The following is a 15787-nucleotide window of genomic DNA, read 5'->3' as shown; positions in this document are numbered from 1 at the left end:
AATAGATTGACGGATAGCTACCAAATATGTCACATAACTATGCTTTTGCCAAGCAGAAAGGGCTGCTAACGGGTGGCAGCTGATCTGTGCAATAACAATTATTCTTTGAATCAAGAGTAACCAGTTACAGGAAGCAAGTAATGGAAATACATAGCAAAACAGAAACAGAAAATTCTGGTTTTTGTTACCATAGACAACAGGCTATCCAATAATCATAAAGGATGGTTTGTTATCTATACATTAAAGAGCAGTGCATTCACTTGCTGTGAAATGTTCTATGGTAATTAATTACTGTTGTTTATGTTCAGTACGCTCAGTTCTTACAGTTTAAGTATAGTGTATGGGAAATTATTTTGTTGAGTATGATCTGCTCAAGGCACTTCCATGAATCCGGACCTTCATGTGAGGATAATAAAAGATTTCAAGCCTTCCAGTTGAAATCAGGATTTATGTGCAGTTCACTGCATGCTGTGGACCTAAAGAATGCTTGGGGAATACATCTGTGTGAGGTGTGGAAAAATCTCTTGCCCTGGGTATGGTCAAGCTCACTGCATCCAGCCCACAGTGAGAAGAGCTCTACAGATTCCTATGGGGATCTCCTGACAAACATGCAGTACTGCTCTCAAGAGGGGATGGATCTTGTCCATATTTTAAAACCGTGTTACATTACCTCAAAATCATCTTGTGAGCACCAAAGAGGTGCTAAAAAGAAAGGAAGCAAATTAGTTGTACTGGCACTGAAAATGAACACCATATAATAGAGTTGGCTCTCTGAGTGCACATGTAAAAGTCTGCAAAACAGAATATTATCTAATTGTTCCTCTCCCTTGGTTTCGATGAGAGAAACCTTTTTGCGTTATTAGCTCCTCAGTGTTTTTTGCAGCGATGAACTAATTTGCCCCTATTTGAAAGTTGATAATGTGGAACGATCACCCAACCCCATTTACTCATATTGTTTTGTTTCCTGTAATACCTCCAGGAATCTTCACGATTACTTTAAAGCTAGGAACGGACCCCTCCCTCTTCTCCACCTCCCATCCTGTTGCATTTTCTACAGCAGGCTGCAGTGATGAAGGCCAGCACCCCCTAAGAAAAATGTGCAATTCTGGCCAAAGGAGTGATTTCCCTTGTTTTTGCCATCTTGGAACAGCTTGATTGGGAGGGGAAATGCTCTACATGCTGCTGAAATGATGTGAATTTGGAGGCTTTCACCGAGAATCATGTAAGTTTTTCCGGAGTGGTAGAAAACTATGTGGTAGGAAATAGGGCCGTGGTGGCGAACCTTTGGCACTCCAGATGTTATGGACTACAATTCCCATCAGCCCCTGCCAGCACGGCCAATTGGCCGTGCTGGCAGGGGCTGATGGGAATTGTAGTCCATAACATCTGGAGTGCCAAAGGTTCGCCACCACTGAAATAGGGGAAATGTGGGTTCATTTCTTTTCAAGCTGGCATGCGGGTGATTGCAAATAGTTTTCCAGAAAAAGGCGGGGTATAAATGAAATGTAATGTAATAAATAAATAATATGTGCAATTATTATATAAGTTCAATAATGTCACTGATCAGTACAAATAAGGCAGTACGAATGAGTCCATTTGTGAGTCCATTTGTGAACTCTAAGTTGATATGAAGTTACCGATTCACTGTGTATCTTCCAAGAATGATCCATAGGTTGTTGGGGCAGAAGGACAACCGTTTGTTGAACACGTTGTGATTACGTATTGTGGTATTACGTATTGCAGTGTCAGTATTTTGATATTAGAATTCAGACAAAATTGGACAGATTTAATTCTTTTGAAATTGTTTTGAGAAAACACACTGCCATTAGGTTTGAAAAACAACTGTATCAGCATTGCCTTGCTGTCAGTATGCACCTAGGGTTGCCAACTCTGGCTTGCAAAATTCCTGGAGATTTGGGGGCAGAGCTTGGGGAGGGAAGACTTTGGGGAGTTGGGGGAGCTCAGGGAGCATGCAGCTCCATAGATTCTACCCTCCGAAGCAGCCCTTTTCTCCAAGGGAACTGTTGATATTCCTTCCCCCCAGTTTTCACTCCACCTTCACCAAAACCGAATCCAGTTTCTCTTATGATTTATTCCGCATGCAGATTGAAGAGACAGGGAGATAATATACATCCTTGCCTAACACCAATGGGAAACCATTCCGTTTCTTCATATTCTGTCCTAAAAGTAGCCCCTTCAGGTTGTGTGAATTGCCCTACTGCTGGTTTTAAGACCTCTTTTTTTCAGCTTGAAAGCTAGAAGGAATTGAAAAAAGCAGGGTGGGGACTTAGCTCTTTCTCTTTAACTAGGTTACCTGTCACAAATCTCACAAATGTTAAGTTCTGGTGTTTTTCATCCAACATCTGAAGCGGCCCAGTTCGGCCAGTTTAGGTTGTTATGCAATGTTCTATGAAATGTACATATCTGCAGTATTCTCAGGGACCTATTAAATACTCTTAGCCAAATATGTGTTTAGCTGATGGGCAAACATCCTGGGTGCATCAGAATTATACAGTTTTCACTATCACCTTTTCCTTGCTATAAACAGAATCTTTGTTGTTGTTGTTGTTCTTATTTGCAGACATAGTGGAAAAGATGCCATTTTCATTTTCAACCGCTAGTAATTTCCTCCGTTTCACCCCTGAAACCTTAGATGGTATTAGAAAGAGGCTTGCTGAGAAGAAAGAAAAACAGGAATCTGGTGAACAGATTGAAGAGGAAATTATTCGACCACAGCTTGATCTACAAGTTTGCAAAAAGTTGCCTGCTCTTTATGGGAAACTTCCTCCATGGCTCATTGGGGACCCGCTGGAGGATCTGGACCCCTATTACAAAACTCACGAGGTTAATTACTTTGCTTTTGGGGAACAAATTACTAGATTTTTTTGATGTAGAATAATGCTGCGAGGCTGAAACTGAAATGCGGCTGCATCTTATTGTGGAAGCCAAAGCGGAATTTTCATCGCTTTCAGGCTCTGAACCATGTCCTTCATACCAAGGTTAACCAATCAGACATCAGTTTGCTCACATCCTTAATCAGTTTGTGGGTTTCAACTTGAAAACAATGTAGTATTGACCGATACTAAACAGTTACCTTCAGCAACTAGAATTGAGTCCAGTAGCGCCGTAGAAACCAACAAAATTTTGGCCGTGTAAGCTTTTGAGAGTCAAAGTTCTCCTCTTGTCAGATGTCTTGTGTCTGTAAGGTGCTACTGTAAGATGTCTGTAAGGTGCTACTGAACTCAAACCTAGCTGTTTTGCTCCAGACCAACATGGCTCCCTTTCTGAAAATATCTTGAGCTGTTACTCTGGTTCATCAGTTCAGTAGGTACATCTTGCAGATCTGAGGGCCAGGGCCGATATTTTCGATGTGATTTTTTTTCAAGCTACCAAGATTGTAAACATGCACAGTTATGAAACTTCCAAATCCTATTAATGCTGGTGGCAGCTACAGCCAGTCCATTTGAGCCCGATTGCTGCCGGTTGACCAGGCAAGACATAGTTTTCAGTGCAAGAGCTTCTGTCAATTAGTTGATAGAAATTATTTTCATGGAACATCTCTAACACCGTCTTTCTTGAAACATGTTTTTAATCACACTAAGACTTGTATGGAGATCCCATAATTATTGCCATTATGACAACAAAGACAACTCCTCTTATGAAGTATGGGAAGATGTAGATTGGTTTTTACTGCCCTCCCAATTTGTGAATTTATCAGATATTAATGTGTTATTTCATTTATTTACTTAATGGAAAATATCAGGACCAGTGCTTTCCAAAACAACAGTAAAATACACTAAAGTGATAAATGCTATAAAATTTGCAAAAGTTTGCATACTGTTTATTAAAATTTGATTTATTTTGAAGGTGAACCTTTAGACAGTAGTGAAATCATGTATATTCTTAATTTCTAACATTTTCTTTCTGTTTGGTGTATGATATTTAATACCTTTTAATATGTATTTTGCAGACGTTTATGGTACTAACATCCAGGAGGAGAATCTTTCGGTTTACTGCCAACGATGCCTTGTTTTTATTTAGCCCTTTCAATCCAGTAAGAAGGCTAGCCATTAGAATTTCAACACACACATATCCTTTTAGTGGGTCTCCCTCAGTCTGCTTTATACTGAATTCATGAAAACTGGTATTTATAATATGTCGTTACTGAACCAGTTTCCTACTAAAAATGACCGAGGCACCAAGGAATTCCAGAGCCCTTCGGGGGTAGGGCGGTCTATTAAATTTAAATTTTAATAACAACAACAACAACAACAACAACAAGAGAGAGGATATTAGCTGAAGAGATGTATACTAACAGAGGCATAGCAAGGGGGGAAAGCGCCCGGTGCACCGGTGCATTCTCCACCCCCGTCCCATCCCAGAACGCCTCTATCCCACCCTGGAACGCCCCCAGAACACCCTTGCCACACCCCCAAAGGGGCGCGCTCCCGGTGCATTGCACACGCCTCGTCCCCTTGGAGCTACGCCTCTGTATAAACACATCCTTGGGGACTAGATTTGGTGACTGTTTGTGTTCATATTCAGTCCATACTGAATACCCTGTTTAAAAATGAAAATGCATTTTTCTCTCTACAATATTTCCCCTTCTTTCTGCAATATTTGGTATGATTCATAGATTTGATTAATTTGAAATAGCGACCTTTGGCACAGTGTACTTTATTCTCTTTTGCCCTGTGCTTCTGGCACATTTCTAATTTGAATTATGCTGAGTGACCTTCACGGGAGTAGATTCACGGACAAGGATCCTCGATGTCTTAAGGTGAGGGGTGAGGCCTTTGAGTCTGTGGTATGAATTTAACCACTCTTAACATAGAATTTCAGAAGTTCATAAAGAGAAAATGTATTGCTTGGGATGGACAGGACATGGGACAGGATGCAGACAGGGCCAGACAGGCTGAGTCACAATGATCTGGAGCAGATATTTTTGCAAAACAGACCATTTGCATTCTGTAGTATATGCCTATGATATGGACTCAGAGGATCAAACTACTTTCACTGTTTGTTTCTTACAGGAGAAACCTTGTAATTACTTAGGAATATATTTTGTGTATTATGGGAAAGAACCAGAGGTGGGATCCAGCAGGTTCTCACAGGTTCCCGAGAGTTGGTTACTAATTATTTGTATGTGCTGAGAGGGGGTTACTAATTGGTGATTTTGCCACGTGATTTTTGCCTTAGTTACGCCCCTCCTCTCAGCAGTAGCGCGCAGAACTTGAAGCAGTCTAGCAGGAGGTGCACTGGTGTGTGTGGCAGCCTGCGCCTGCGTGCATTCATTTCCCGCCCAAGGACCGGCGCAGCGGCTGCGTCCTTGCCACAGCCCTGCCCAGGAATTCCCCGCCCCCGGAATGCCTGGCCACGCCCCCGTCGTGTCCTGCCCAGCCCCATTGGTGCTACGCCACAGTTTGAATCCCACCACCATGGGAACCTGTTATTAAAATGTTTGGATCCCACCACTGGGAATAGCTGTTACGTTTTTACTAAAAGATCCTAGCAAGGGTAAGGGAAATGATTAAAGGGAAGCCGATTCTGTCACTTGTGGAGAGGAATGATCCAAACAGTTCCTAAGAATGCAGTCATCGGATAGAAATTGCTCGACTTTTGTCTTGTTGAGAAACTTTTCCCCTTCATCGCATTCTAATCCTGTCCTTTAATAAAAGCCTTGTCGTATTCTGTCACTGGACACAATATCTTGTGTGGACATCGGATTAGGCGCTGAGAGATCTAGCCGATATTTGGGCATGAGTTACAGAGGCAGTCACTGCTTTTCTAAAATTAATAGCACTCTGCTGGTGCCTTTAAAGACTACCGATTTTATTCCAGCACAAATTTTCATGGGCTAGTGGTGCTCGTTTAGCTTCCAGGCCTGGGTGTGGTTATTCAGAACCACTTAGAGGCCTGAAAATAAAAGTACATCTGGAAGTTGCTGGCCTTGGTGCTGACTAGACATGTGTAGTTGTTAGAAATGTCTTTTAACTTTAAAACAGAGAACTAAGTAGCCAGTGTGGTATAGTGGTTAGGAGCAGTGGACTCTCATCTGGAGAACCAGGTTAGTTTTCCTGCTCCTCCACGTGGAGCCTGTTGGGTAACCTTGGATTAGTCACAGTTCTCTCAGAACTCTCTCAGCCACCCATACCTCACAAGGTGTCTGTTGTGGGGAAAGGAAGGAAGGAGCTTGAAAGCTGCTTTGAGACTCCTTACAGAAGAGAAAAGTGAGGTATAAATCAAACTCCTTGTATTTTTTTAATCAGGCTAATGATTGGTTATTCGTTGCTTAATGCATAAATCAAGAAACGTTGTGCGTGTTAGTTCTTTTTTTCTTTTCTCAATAGGGTGCCATTTCCTTAACTAATTATTCACCTGGTTCATTGGGTTCATAACGTGTGTCGTTCTTGTCAACTCAGTGCTTATGGCAGTGCAAGATTTAAAAAATGCTCAGCAGTTTGAGTAAGTATCACTGCACTTTTTATACACTCTCCTCCAGCTGCAGCATGCTGATCGAACAGTGCAGTCCTAAACGGAGTTACACTTTTTAAAGTTCACGAATGTCAATGGACGTAGAAGGGTATAACGGTGTTTATTTGGCTCTGTAGTGGGTTGAATTGGTGCAGTGAAGGAAGCTGGCATGGAGAAGTGGCCCGATCTTATCAGATATTAAAAGCTAAGCAGGGTTGGCACTTGGATGGGAGACCACCAAGGAAGACTCTGCAGAGGCAGGCAAAGGTAAACCGCCTCCACTTCTCTCTTGCCTAGAAAGGCCCTTGCTGGGGTTGCCATAAGTCAGTGGCAACTGGATGGTATATCCTTATACAGCGTGACGTCGTGGTTAAGAGCATTCACATTCTAATCTGGAGAACCAGGTTTGATTCCCTGCTCTGCCACCTGAGCTGTGGAGGCTTATCTGGTGAACCAGATTAGGTTGCGCACTCCAACACATGCCAGCTGGGTGACCTTGGGCTAGTCACAGTTCTTAGGAGCTCTCTCAGCCCTGCCCACCTCACAGGGCATTTGTTGGGGGGGGGGAGGGGAGAAGGGAAAGAAGATTGTAAGCCCCTTTGAGTCTCCTTACAGGAGAGAAAGGGGGGATATAAATCCAAACTCTTCTTCTCCATAATTGTGTAAGGGATGGAATTCCAACAACAAACCCCCAGCCAATGGCTGTGCAGGACTCACGAAATTCCATCCCGTCCCCACTTATATTCTCCCTAAAGTTTGATTTGAGTGCCCCTATAGATACAAGCTGCCTGTTTAACTACTGAAAGCAAAAAGGTATCTTCATAAAATCAGTGACTCACTTTCTCGAATGGCCTTTTCACCTGTTGCTGTCTACTCTGTAAGTGCTGTCTACTCTGGTTTGCAAACCTTGGGGGGTGGGGGTGGGCTTGTTAAGTCCAATATGCCAAAGTAGCATTTGGCTTGCTGGATCACTAATTGCACAGGCATGGCTTGACATCTGACTCAGTATTAGATAAATAATAATATAAAAGATACCTCTCTCCCATCTCACCCCATAAGACTCCTTGGTTTTCCTTGGCTTTTGTTTGAAAAGGAAGCAGGTTTGTTATTTATACCTTCCTAATAGCTTCTTTTCCCCTTGACACTTTGTTTTTAGGTATATTTTTGCAGGCACTTACACTGTTGAATTTGCAATAAAAGTGGTAGCAAGAGGATTTGTTTGGGATGAATTCACCTTCCTTCGAGATCCGTGGAACTGCCTGGATCTTTTTGTTTTAATCATGACGTACGTTTCAATGTTTTTTTCATTGCATGTTAGAGTCACCCTTGAAGTAGAAAGGTAGGCTAGAGCGCAGAGAACATCTGACCTGTTGAGCATTTAATAAATAAGTTGCCTCATACCTTCCATAAAAGGCTTTCTCTTATTGTAGAGTACTAGCTGCCATGACAGAAACTTTAGCTGAAATCCCGAGGACACTTCTCCCTTCATGTCATGCCTTTTGGAAGAATGGTGTAAAATTTGGGCTATCTTAGGCCGTTTCTGCATAGCGACGGAAGGGGTTGGGTCGGCGTAGATGACGCCGGCCCGACCCCTCTGGGACCGTTTGCATGAACAGTCCCAGAACCTCCCGGGATGACAGCGCAGAGCTGCGCCGTCGTCAGGTCGACCTACCTGTCCTGAGGCCCTCCGGCACGTAGCCGAGGCCAGGGGACACCCCCCCCTGCCCTGCGCGCCCGCTCCGGAGTCACAGGGCAGAGGGGGAGTGTCCCCAGGCCTCGGCGACGCGCCGGAGGGCTGCAGGGCAGGTAGGTCACGAAGCAGCTGTGCCCCCTGTGCGAACGGCTCCCTGGGGACGGCGTTTTTGCCGTCCCCAGGGCGCCGTATTCCGCCCGTGTGGAAAGGGCCTCAGACTTGTCTAGAATTCAGGAAGCCTAATGTTGCAACATTTTTTTAGTTTTTATCAGCCGTTCTCAACTGCTTGGAAATACCCTGTCCATGTTTATCTCCCCATGAATCAAACCAAAAATTTTACAAACCAAAAATTTTACATAATGGTGTTAGATAAGCAGTCTGTCAGAAATAAATCCACGTGGCAAAATTATCTGAGTTAAGCTTCTCACTTTCTTTGGGAAGCAGGAATTTTCCAGAGCAGGCAATAGCTTCTGTGCTCAAATGGAATATTAGCTGTAATTAGTCTTAAAATGTTTTAGCATTCTAGTTCTGTGCTGAATCTTGTTTTCCCCCTCATTTTCAGATACGTAACTTTGTGGGATACGGCACACGGTAGCATTTCAGCTCTTCGCGTTTTTAAGGTCCTGAGAACTTTCAAAGCTGTTTCTGTAATGCCGGGTGAGGAACTGCTTCTTGTTGTCTGTCTATTTTGCTTATTTGTTGCCACTAGCAAGTATCTGGAACTCCTTCTCAGATCAAATCTTTTTATTCCCTTTGTTCAAATCTGAATCCCTTCATTTACAAACACCATTAGAGTTTCCGCACGGCCACGCTGGGGATTGGGTCGGTGTACATGACGCCGACCCAACCCCCCTGGGACCGTTCGCACGAATGGTCCCGGAAACTACCAGGAAGACGGCGCTGCACGGCGCCGTCACTCGATCGACTTACCTTCCCTGCGACTGTCCGGCGCGTCGCCGAGGCCAGGGGACACACCCCCTGCCTTGCGCGACCGCTCTGGAGTCGCAGGGCGGGGGGGCGTGTCCCCAGGCCTTGGCGACGCACCGGACAGTCGCAGGGAAGGTAAGTCGATTGGGAAAGGGGGGAGGGATGGCGCCTTCCAGCGCAGTTGGAAGCCGCTGTTTCCCAAAAACCTCGCTCGGGGAGCAAGGTTGGGAAACAGCGGCTTTGTGCCGCTGGGGAGGAGCAAGGGCGGCGTGGCTGCGAAGGAGATGCAACCCTCATACGAACAGCTCCCTGGGGACGGCGTTTTTGCCGTCCCCAGGGCGCTGTATTTGGCCCGTGCGGAAAGGGCCCATGATTTGTAAGCCTGTTTTGACTAACCTAGGGAAATAAACCACTCAGCCCACCCAAAAGAAGGCTGTTTATCTGGCCTGTGAGAAAGCAAGCCATTGTGTTCTGTCCCAGCTGCACCCTGGAAAAGCAGCCCTCTCCTCAGAACTAATTACAGTTGTCAGGTTTTTGGATTGTCTTCTGAACAGTGCAGAACATTTTTACAAAGATAGTGAGATAAGTAATTAGAACAGGCTGTTGAATTTTTCTCCCAGTAGCATTCTGCATAATTATTTTTCTCTTTGTAGGGCTGAAAGTTATTGTAGATTCATTGTTTCAGTCTATCAAGAAACTGGCAAACGTGATGCTCCTGACAGTTTTCTGCTTGAGTATCTTTGCCTTGGTTGGCCTCCAACTCTTCATGGGCAACTTAAAAAATAAATGTGTCCGCCTAAATAATACTGAACAGAAAGATAACAACTGTGTTCTAAAGAATGACAACTGTGATGCAGGTAAATTTTGGACCCTTCCCCCTAAAGGTGCGTCTGGTTAATAATTGTGACTTATTGAATTATTTGAAGTTCACTTTTTCTTATTTTTTTTCCAGAAAACTTGTCATACTACTGCATGAATTACACTTGTGAACCACTGTTGTGTTATAACCTCCCAAATAAGTAAGTGTGATCAGCAGTATTGTAAGGATCTTGGTGAGCAGTTGTTATTTCTTGTTCTGCACACTGCTCTGTTTCCTCTTTCTGCCAGTGGAGGAGGGATTCAAGGTCAAATGACTTCTCCCGCTTAATCTGCAGGAAGAACTATGCTAATTAGCTGAGTCTTTATCTAGCTAACATGGAGAGTAATGAACCAGATCCAGCCCAGTCTACTTTGCAGTTGGGTTGTCTTCATATCTCTTTGTACTGGGCACCCCAATACATCAGGGGGACAAGTAGAGCTAGCCAGCTAGTTAAGTCAATTTCTTGTGCGTCCTTCCTCTTGTCTGCTCTGCTGCTGTCTGTTCCTTTGTTTACGCAAATGGCTTCTCTTAGGGACTTCCTTCCAACTCATTCCCTCTGTTCCTGCTTCTCTGTATAAACTTCATGAAAGCAAGATGTGCTCTGTACAATCTCTTTCCATCCTAGCCTCTCCTCCTTTCTTTTTTATCCTCCTATAGAGTTACTTAAGAATAAAAGACTTCCTTTAAATGTACTTAACAACTTTTATTGAACCAACTTTACTGATTCAGGCTCCTTCCGCACATGCAGAATAATGCACTTTCAAGCCACTTTCAATGCACTTTGAAGCTAGATTTTACTGTGCGGAATAGCAAAATCCACTTTCAAACAGTTGTGAAAGTGGATTGAAAGTGCATTATTCTGCAAGTGCGGAAGGGGCCACAGATGTTTTTGATTGACACAGTATTGACACAGATTGACACAGAATAAAGGACCTTACAATCTTATAACAAGAAGCCTCAAGGGGATTTTACCCCTGAATTGCCGCCCCCCTTCCACTTCCTGGATAGACTGTTGGATGTAGAAACCTAGGTTCAAATTTCTACCCAGCCACAAACTGCCTGGTATTTACTTCACAGGATAAAATGTGAAGTGCAGTTAAATAGAAGTCTAATATGCTTGGTGGAATACTGTGTCAATCAAAAACATCTGTATCAGTAAAGTTGGTTCAATAAAAGTTGTAAGTACGTTAAACGGAAGACTCTCGTAGCAGCATTTGTAGCCCTGTAGTTTTGGAGATTTTTTTTCCAAGTTCAGTTCAGGATGCTGATGCTGACCTTTTAGCCTTTCACAGGCTAAAACCCACATAACTCAAAATTTATATTTTATTTATAATTTGATTTCTAGGCTGCCCTTCCTTTCCCTTAATGGGCTCAGGATGACTTATTAAGTGTACTGACAATTCAGCTCAGTATGAAAGAAGCCAGAGTAATATTTGATGTGGACAGTATTCGATGTGGTATTTTAATCTATTTATTAATCTATTTTATTAAGAATGTTTTTCTGTTCAAATAGGAACAAAATTTAGCAGTTTAAAATATGCTTCAGAGGGCTATGAATGTTCAAATTCTCTATAATTTGGGTGTGAGGTAAGCAGCCACGGAAATCTCTTTTCCTTGAAAGCTATCAGTGAAATACTGTCTGATTTATTGTTAGTAAAAGCACGTGTCCAGAATCCTACTTCTGCCAAAAAACTGGAGAAAATCCAAACTATGGATACACAAGTTTCGATCATTTTGGATGGGCTTTTCTGTCTTTGTTCCGACTGATGACACAAGATAGCTGGGAAGTCCTGTATCGCCAGGTAAAACATGAGATTTTTGTTTTGTCTCAGCAATCCTCTGCTCTTTGGTGCCAACTTTTTAAAGCTGTGATAGTGAAAATGTGTTTCATATTTCCTTAATATCCTGTGATGCATTTTGTACCATCAATAATTTAATATGTCTGGCAGTCTGTAAAATCTCAGTATTTACTTCATTACTCCTGTTTGACAATTCCGTTTTTCAATCATTAGGGAGTCATTATCTAAAAAGTCAGAGGCCGTTTCCACACGGCCACGATGGGGGTTGGGTCGGCGTACACGATGCCGACCCAACCCCCCTGGGACCATTCGCATGAACGGTCCCAGAAACCACCGGGAAGACGGCGCCGCTGAGCGCCGTCGCCCGGTCGACCTACCATCTCTGCGGCCGTCCGGCGCATTGCCGAGGCCTGGGGACATGCCCCCCCTGCGCTGCGCGACCACTCCGGCGTCACAGGGCAGGGGGGCGTGTCCCCAGGCCTCGGCAACGCGCCGGACAGCCACAAAGACAGTAGGTCGATCAGTCAGAGGGGGGAGGGATGGCACCTCCGAGCTGCTGCCGTTTGCATGGCAGCGGCTCAAAGCCGGCATTTTCCGTAAACCTCGCTGGGGAAGCGAGGTCAAAAAACGGTGGCTTCGCGCTGCTCGGGAGGCGTGAGGGCTGCGCAGCTGCACAGCAGCTGCACCCCCTGTGCGAACAGCTCCCTGGGGACGGCGTTTTTGGGGACGGCGCTGTTTATGGCCTGTGCGGAAAGGGCCAGACTCTCAAAGGTCACAACCTTCTGCATCCTGTAAGCAGAACCTTTGGCCGTTTCCGCACGGCCTCCTTGCGCCCCCACGCTGCCAAGAGTGCGGGCGGCGTGGGGGCGCAAGCCCGTTCGCATGCAAGCATGCGAACGGGAGAAGCGGAGGCCGGCAGACGGCAGGCGGCTCCGCACGGAGCCGCCTGTTCCCCCTCCTCCCTCCCACTTACGGTGTCCTCCTCGTCGCCTGCGGGGCATCGCAGCCCCGCCCACGCTGCCCTCCGACCCCTGGAGGTCGGAGGACAGTGTGGGCGGGGCTGCGACACCCCGCAGGCGACGAGGAGGACACCGTAAGTGGGAGGGAGGAGGGGGAACAGCGTCTTCCCGGCGGCGCGGTTTGCACCGCGCCGCAGGGAAGACGCTCCCTCCCCAACAACAACCCTTTAAAGGGTCGTTGTTTAGGGTGGCTTGACGCCGCCCTGGGGGGAGGGAAGCGCATTCAGGTCGCCGCTGCTGCATTGCAGCAGCGGCGCCTGTGTGAACGGCAGCCTGGGGGCGGCGTTTTTACCGCCCCCAGGCCGTCGTTAATTGGCCGTGCGGAAACGGCCTTTGATTCCCCATTCCAAGGACCCACAGTCTGTTATATGGCATCTTTGAAAAACAAATCTGCTGCTTTAGGACTACATAATCTTAAGGTTCTTTCCCATAATACACAAAAGATATGTGATCAAATGGATTCTATCTTGACAACTGACTAGCATTGGCTGTTGTAAAGAGCTTGGGAGTGTGGTGCTAGTGGACTCTGAGAGATCCCTATAGGCCATCTAGTCCAATCTCCTGTTCAATGCAGTTTCAGCCTAGAGCATCCCAGAAAAAATGTTTGTCCCCCACCACTGCTAAAGACTGCCAGTGAGGGGGAGCTCACCACCTCCCTATGTAGCTGATTCCACTGCTGATTCTTTTCAAATATCCCAGAGTGACCCTACTGCCGTTCAAACACCACGGGAGCAGAACTGGTTTATTTTTCTTACCTCGCTGCACTGGGTAGACCAACGAAGAGGTTTGTGCATGCAGGGATATACTTGCGGTGTAAATACAAAAGACCCGGACTCGTGTGGAACAAACTGGAGTATTACCTCCCCGTCCTAACTTGGCTCCTGGAAAGAAATGGGCAGCTGTGCGGAGGGAGAAACCGGGATAAAATAGACCCGGGTTAAAAAACCAAGGTGGTACACAGGTATAATTTTGCCATGCAGAAACCACCCAAGGCTCTGAAAGCTCTCTAAATAGTTATTTTAGCACTCTCGGGTGCATATGATCTGGCCTGGGGGCTTTGTACTCAGCCAGTGCAGCCAAGTGTTTCTCAATCCCCCGCCCTTCCCATGTCAATCAGCAGCCCAGACAATGTGCCTTGCCTACTTCCATCCCCTGATGAGCCTGGTCTCTTCTTCAGGGGAAAAACAGAGGCAAAATAGATATTGAGCCTTTCCGCTTTCTCTCAGTCCTCTGTCAGAATTTCTCCACTTTCACCCATCAATGGATCGATTGCCTCTTTTACTCTGCATACGCATTAACGTTTTAAGAGTCTTTTATTGGTATTAGTGCTATTGTTATGTTTAGAGGTGCCTTACGTGCTTATATGTGTTTATTGCGGAATGTCTTATTGTAAACCGAGAGAACAGAGGAGAGGATGCCATTTCAAAATGTTCAAAATATAGATCGATCAATAAATAAACTAAGCCTACAAGAATCTGCGCAACTCAGTTGTTTGTTCCTACAGGTTATCCGGTCTTCAGGGAAAAGCTTCAGCTTTTTTTTCGTGATCGTCATCTTTATGTGCTCCTTTTACCTCTTCAATTTAATCTTGGCTGTTGTGATCATGGCATATGAGGAACAAAATAAAGTAACGGCTGCATATACAAAAGCAAGGGAATTATTACTCCAGGAAGCAAAAGAAATACTAAGGAAAGAACAGGTTTGTAAAAATCTTATTACGTATGCTGTAGTCTGTCTCAGAAAAAGGTGTTAGTAGGGTTGTATGTTCCTTCATCATAGAACCCGACATGCCCGGCCTTCTTTGTTGTGGAATGCTCTGCCTGGGTCCTAGTACCGTGGTGGCGAACCTTTGGCACTCCAAATTGGCCATGCTGGCAGGGGCTGATGGGAATTGTAGTCCATAACATCTGGAGTGCCAAAGGTTCGCCACCACTGTCCTAGTACCTACCTAGCCCTGCTCCCTCCATCCATTTGAAAGTTTGGTGGCAGTCATTCAATGAACTGCAAACGCTCTTATATCAAAGTACCATGTTCAGTAATGCACAAAATAAAGGCAGCACATAAAAATGAATGATAATTCTCATCTTCGTTCAGAACTATATTCTAAAGTTAGGATTCTGATAGAAGTGAGAGGTTAGCATCAGGCCTCTTAAGAGGTCAGAGCCCCAAGAGCCTTATCTGGCACTCCAGCAAGGTCAGAGTCACAAGAAAGCAAGTGTAACCTCAGCTTGTGGGTTCTGTGGGGCAGTACTTGGAATGAGTTTGCAAAGAAGCAAATTTAAACAAAACAGTTTACTTCTCTTTACAAATAACACTTTAAAAACATTTAACATTTACAATTCAAGGTTCTGTTCAGGTTGCATTTCAAGTCCTTCTATTTACAGTCTACTGATATTGCCAAGTCCAATTCTTCTTTGCAAGTTGGCTGGCTCCTGAAGACTCCAAGGGCTTGATGAACAGGTTGCAACATGATGAAGGTCTCCAGGAGAACTCTCACCCATTACAACCACAAAAGAAACCCTTAACAAGGTGTTAAGGGCTTATAGAAATCAAGGTCCGAGTCTGGTACCCTTGTCTTCTGCGAAGAGCTCTTGCAGCCTTTCTGCTGCTCTGAGTCTCCACCCCCTTACTGGGTCAACCCATTCTGGGCCAACCCATTCTGGGCATGGGGGTTACACAAGCGGTCAAGGAACCAAGAGGAACCAAGAGGCCACTCAATAAGGGGAGCAGTGAAGAACATCAAGGGACCAGTTTCACAGACTGGGGAGCCAGTGCTAAGGCTTGTGATGCTTGATGGCCAAGGACTGGCCCAGTGTCAGCTGACCCAGTTCTCTGTAGGGCTCATCTGCACATTACAAGACCTTTGTTTTGGTGGGGAACAGCACGAGGATTTTATATCACACATGCAGTGAGAGCTTCTGAAATCTTATGAGATCAGGCTAACCTGGGTTATCCAGATCAGGGCCATGGTGTGTCCTTTAAATAAGATTTTGTTTGAGGCACAAAAGGCTTTAAG

General features: G+C 45.1%; 1 protein-coding gene across 1 annotated transcript in view; it reads left to right on the top strand.

The window, feature by feature from the left end:
* Window positions 1-1090: 1090 nt before the first annotated feature.
* Window positions 1091-15787, top strand: part of LOC125440645 (sodium channel protein type 5 subunit alpha-like) — a 46799-nt gene continuing 32102 nt past the window's right edge. The window contains exons 1-10 of the mRNA XM_048510502.1: window positions 1091-1222; window positions 2582-2844; window positions 3971-4089; window positions 6379-6459; window positions 7631-7759; window positions 8730-8824; window positions 9748-9951; window positions 10047-10113; window positions 11608-11755; window positions 14276-14470. Coding sequence (XP_048366459.1) covers window positions 2596-2844; window positions 3971-4089; window positions 6379-6459; window positions 7631-7759; window positions 8730-8824; window positions 9748-9951; window positions 10047-10113; window positions 11608-11755; window positions 14276-14470 — 1287 coding nt within the window. The 5' untranslated portion in view covers window positions 1091-1222; window positions 2582-2595. The remainder of the gene's footprint in view (window positions 1223-2581; window positions 2845-3970; window positions 4090-6378; window positions 6460-7630; window positions 7760-8729; window positions 8825-9747; window positions 9952-10046; window positions 10114-11607; window positions 11756-14275; window positions 14471-15787) is intronic.

This window comes from Sphaerodactylus townsendi, linkage group LG11 (assembly GCF_021028975.2).
Source record: "Sphaerodactylus townsendi isolate TG3544 linkage group LG11, MPM_Stown_v2.3, whole genome shotgun sequence".
Lineage (NCBI taxonomy): Eukaryota > Metazoa > Chordata > Lepidosauria > Squamata > Sphaerodactylidae > Sphaerodactylus > Sphaerodactylus townsendi.
The sequence above is the reverse complement of the archived record's forward strand: the minus strand, read 5'-3'. Positions and strand labels throughout refer to the sequence as shown.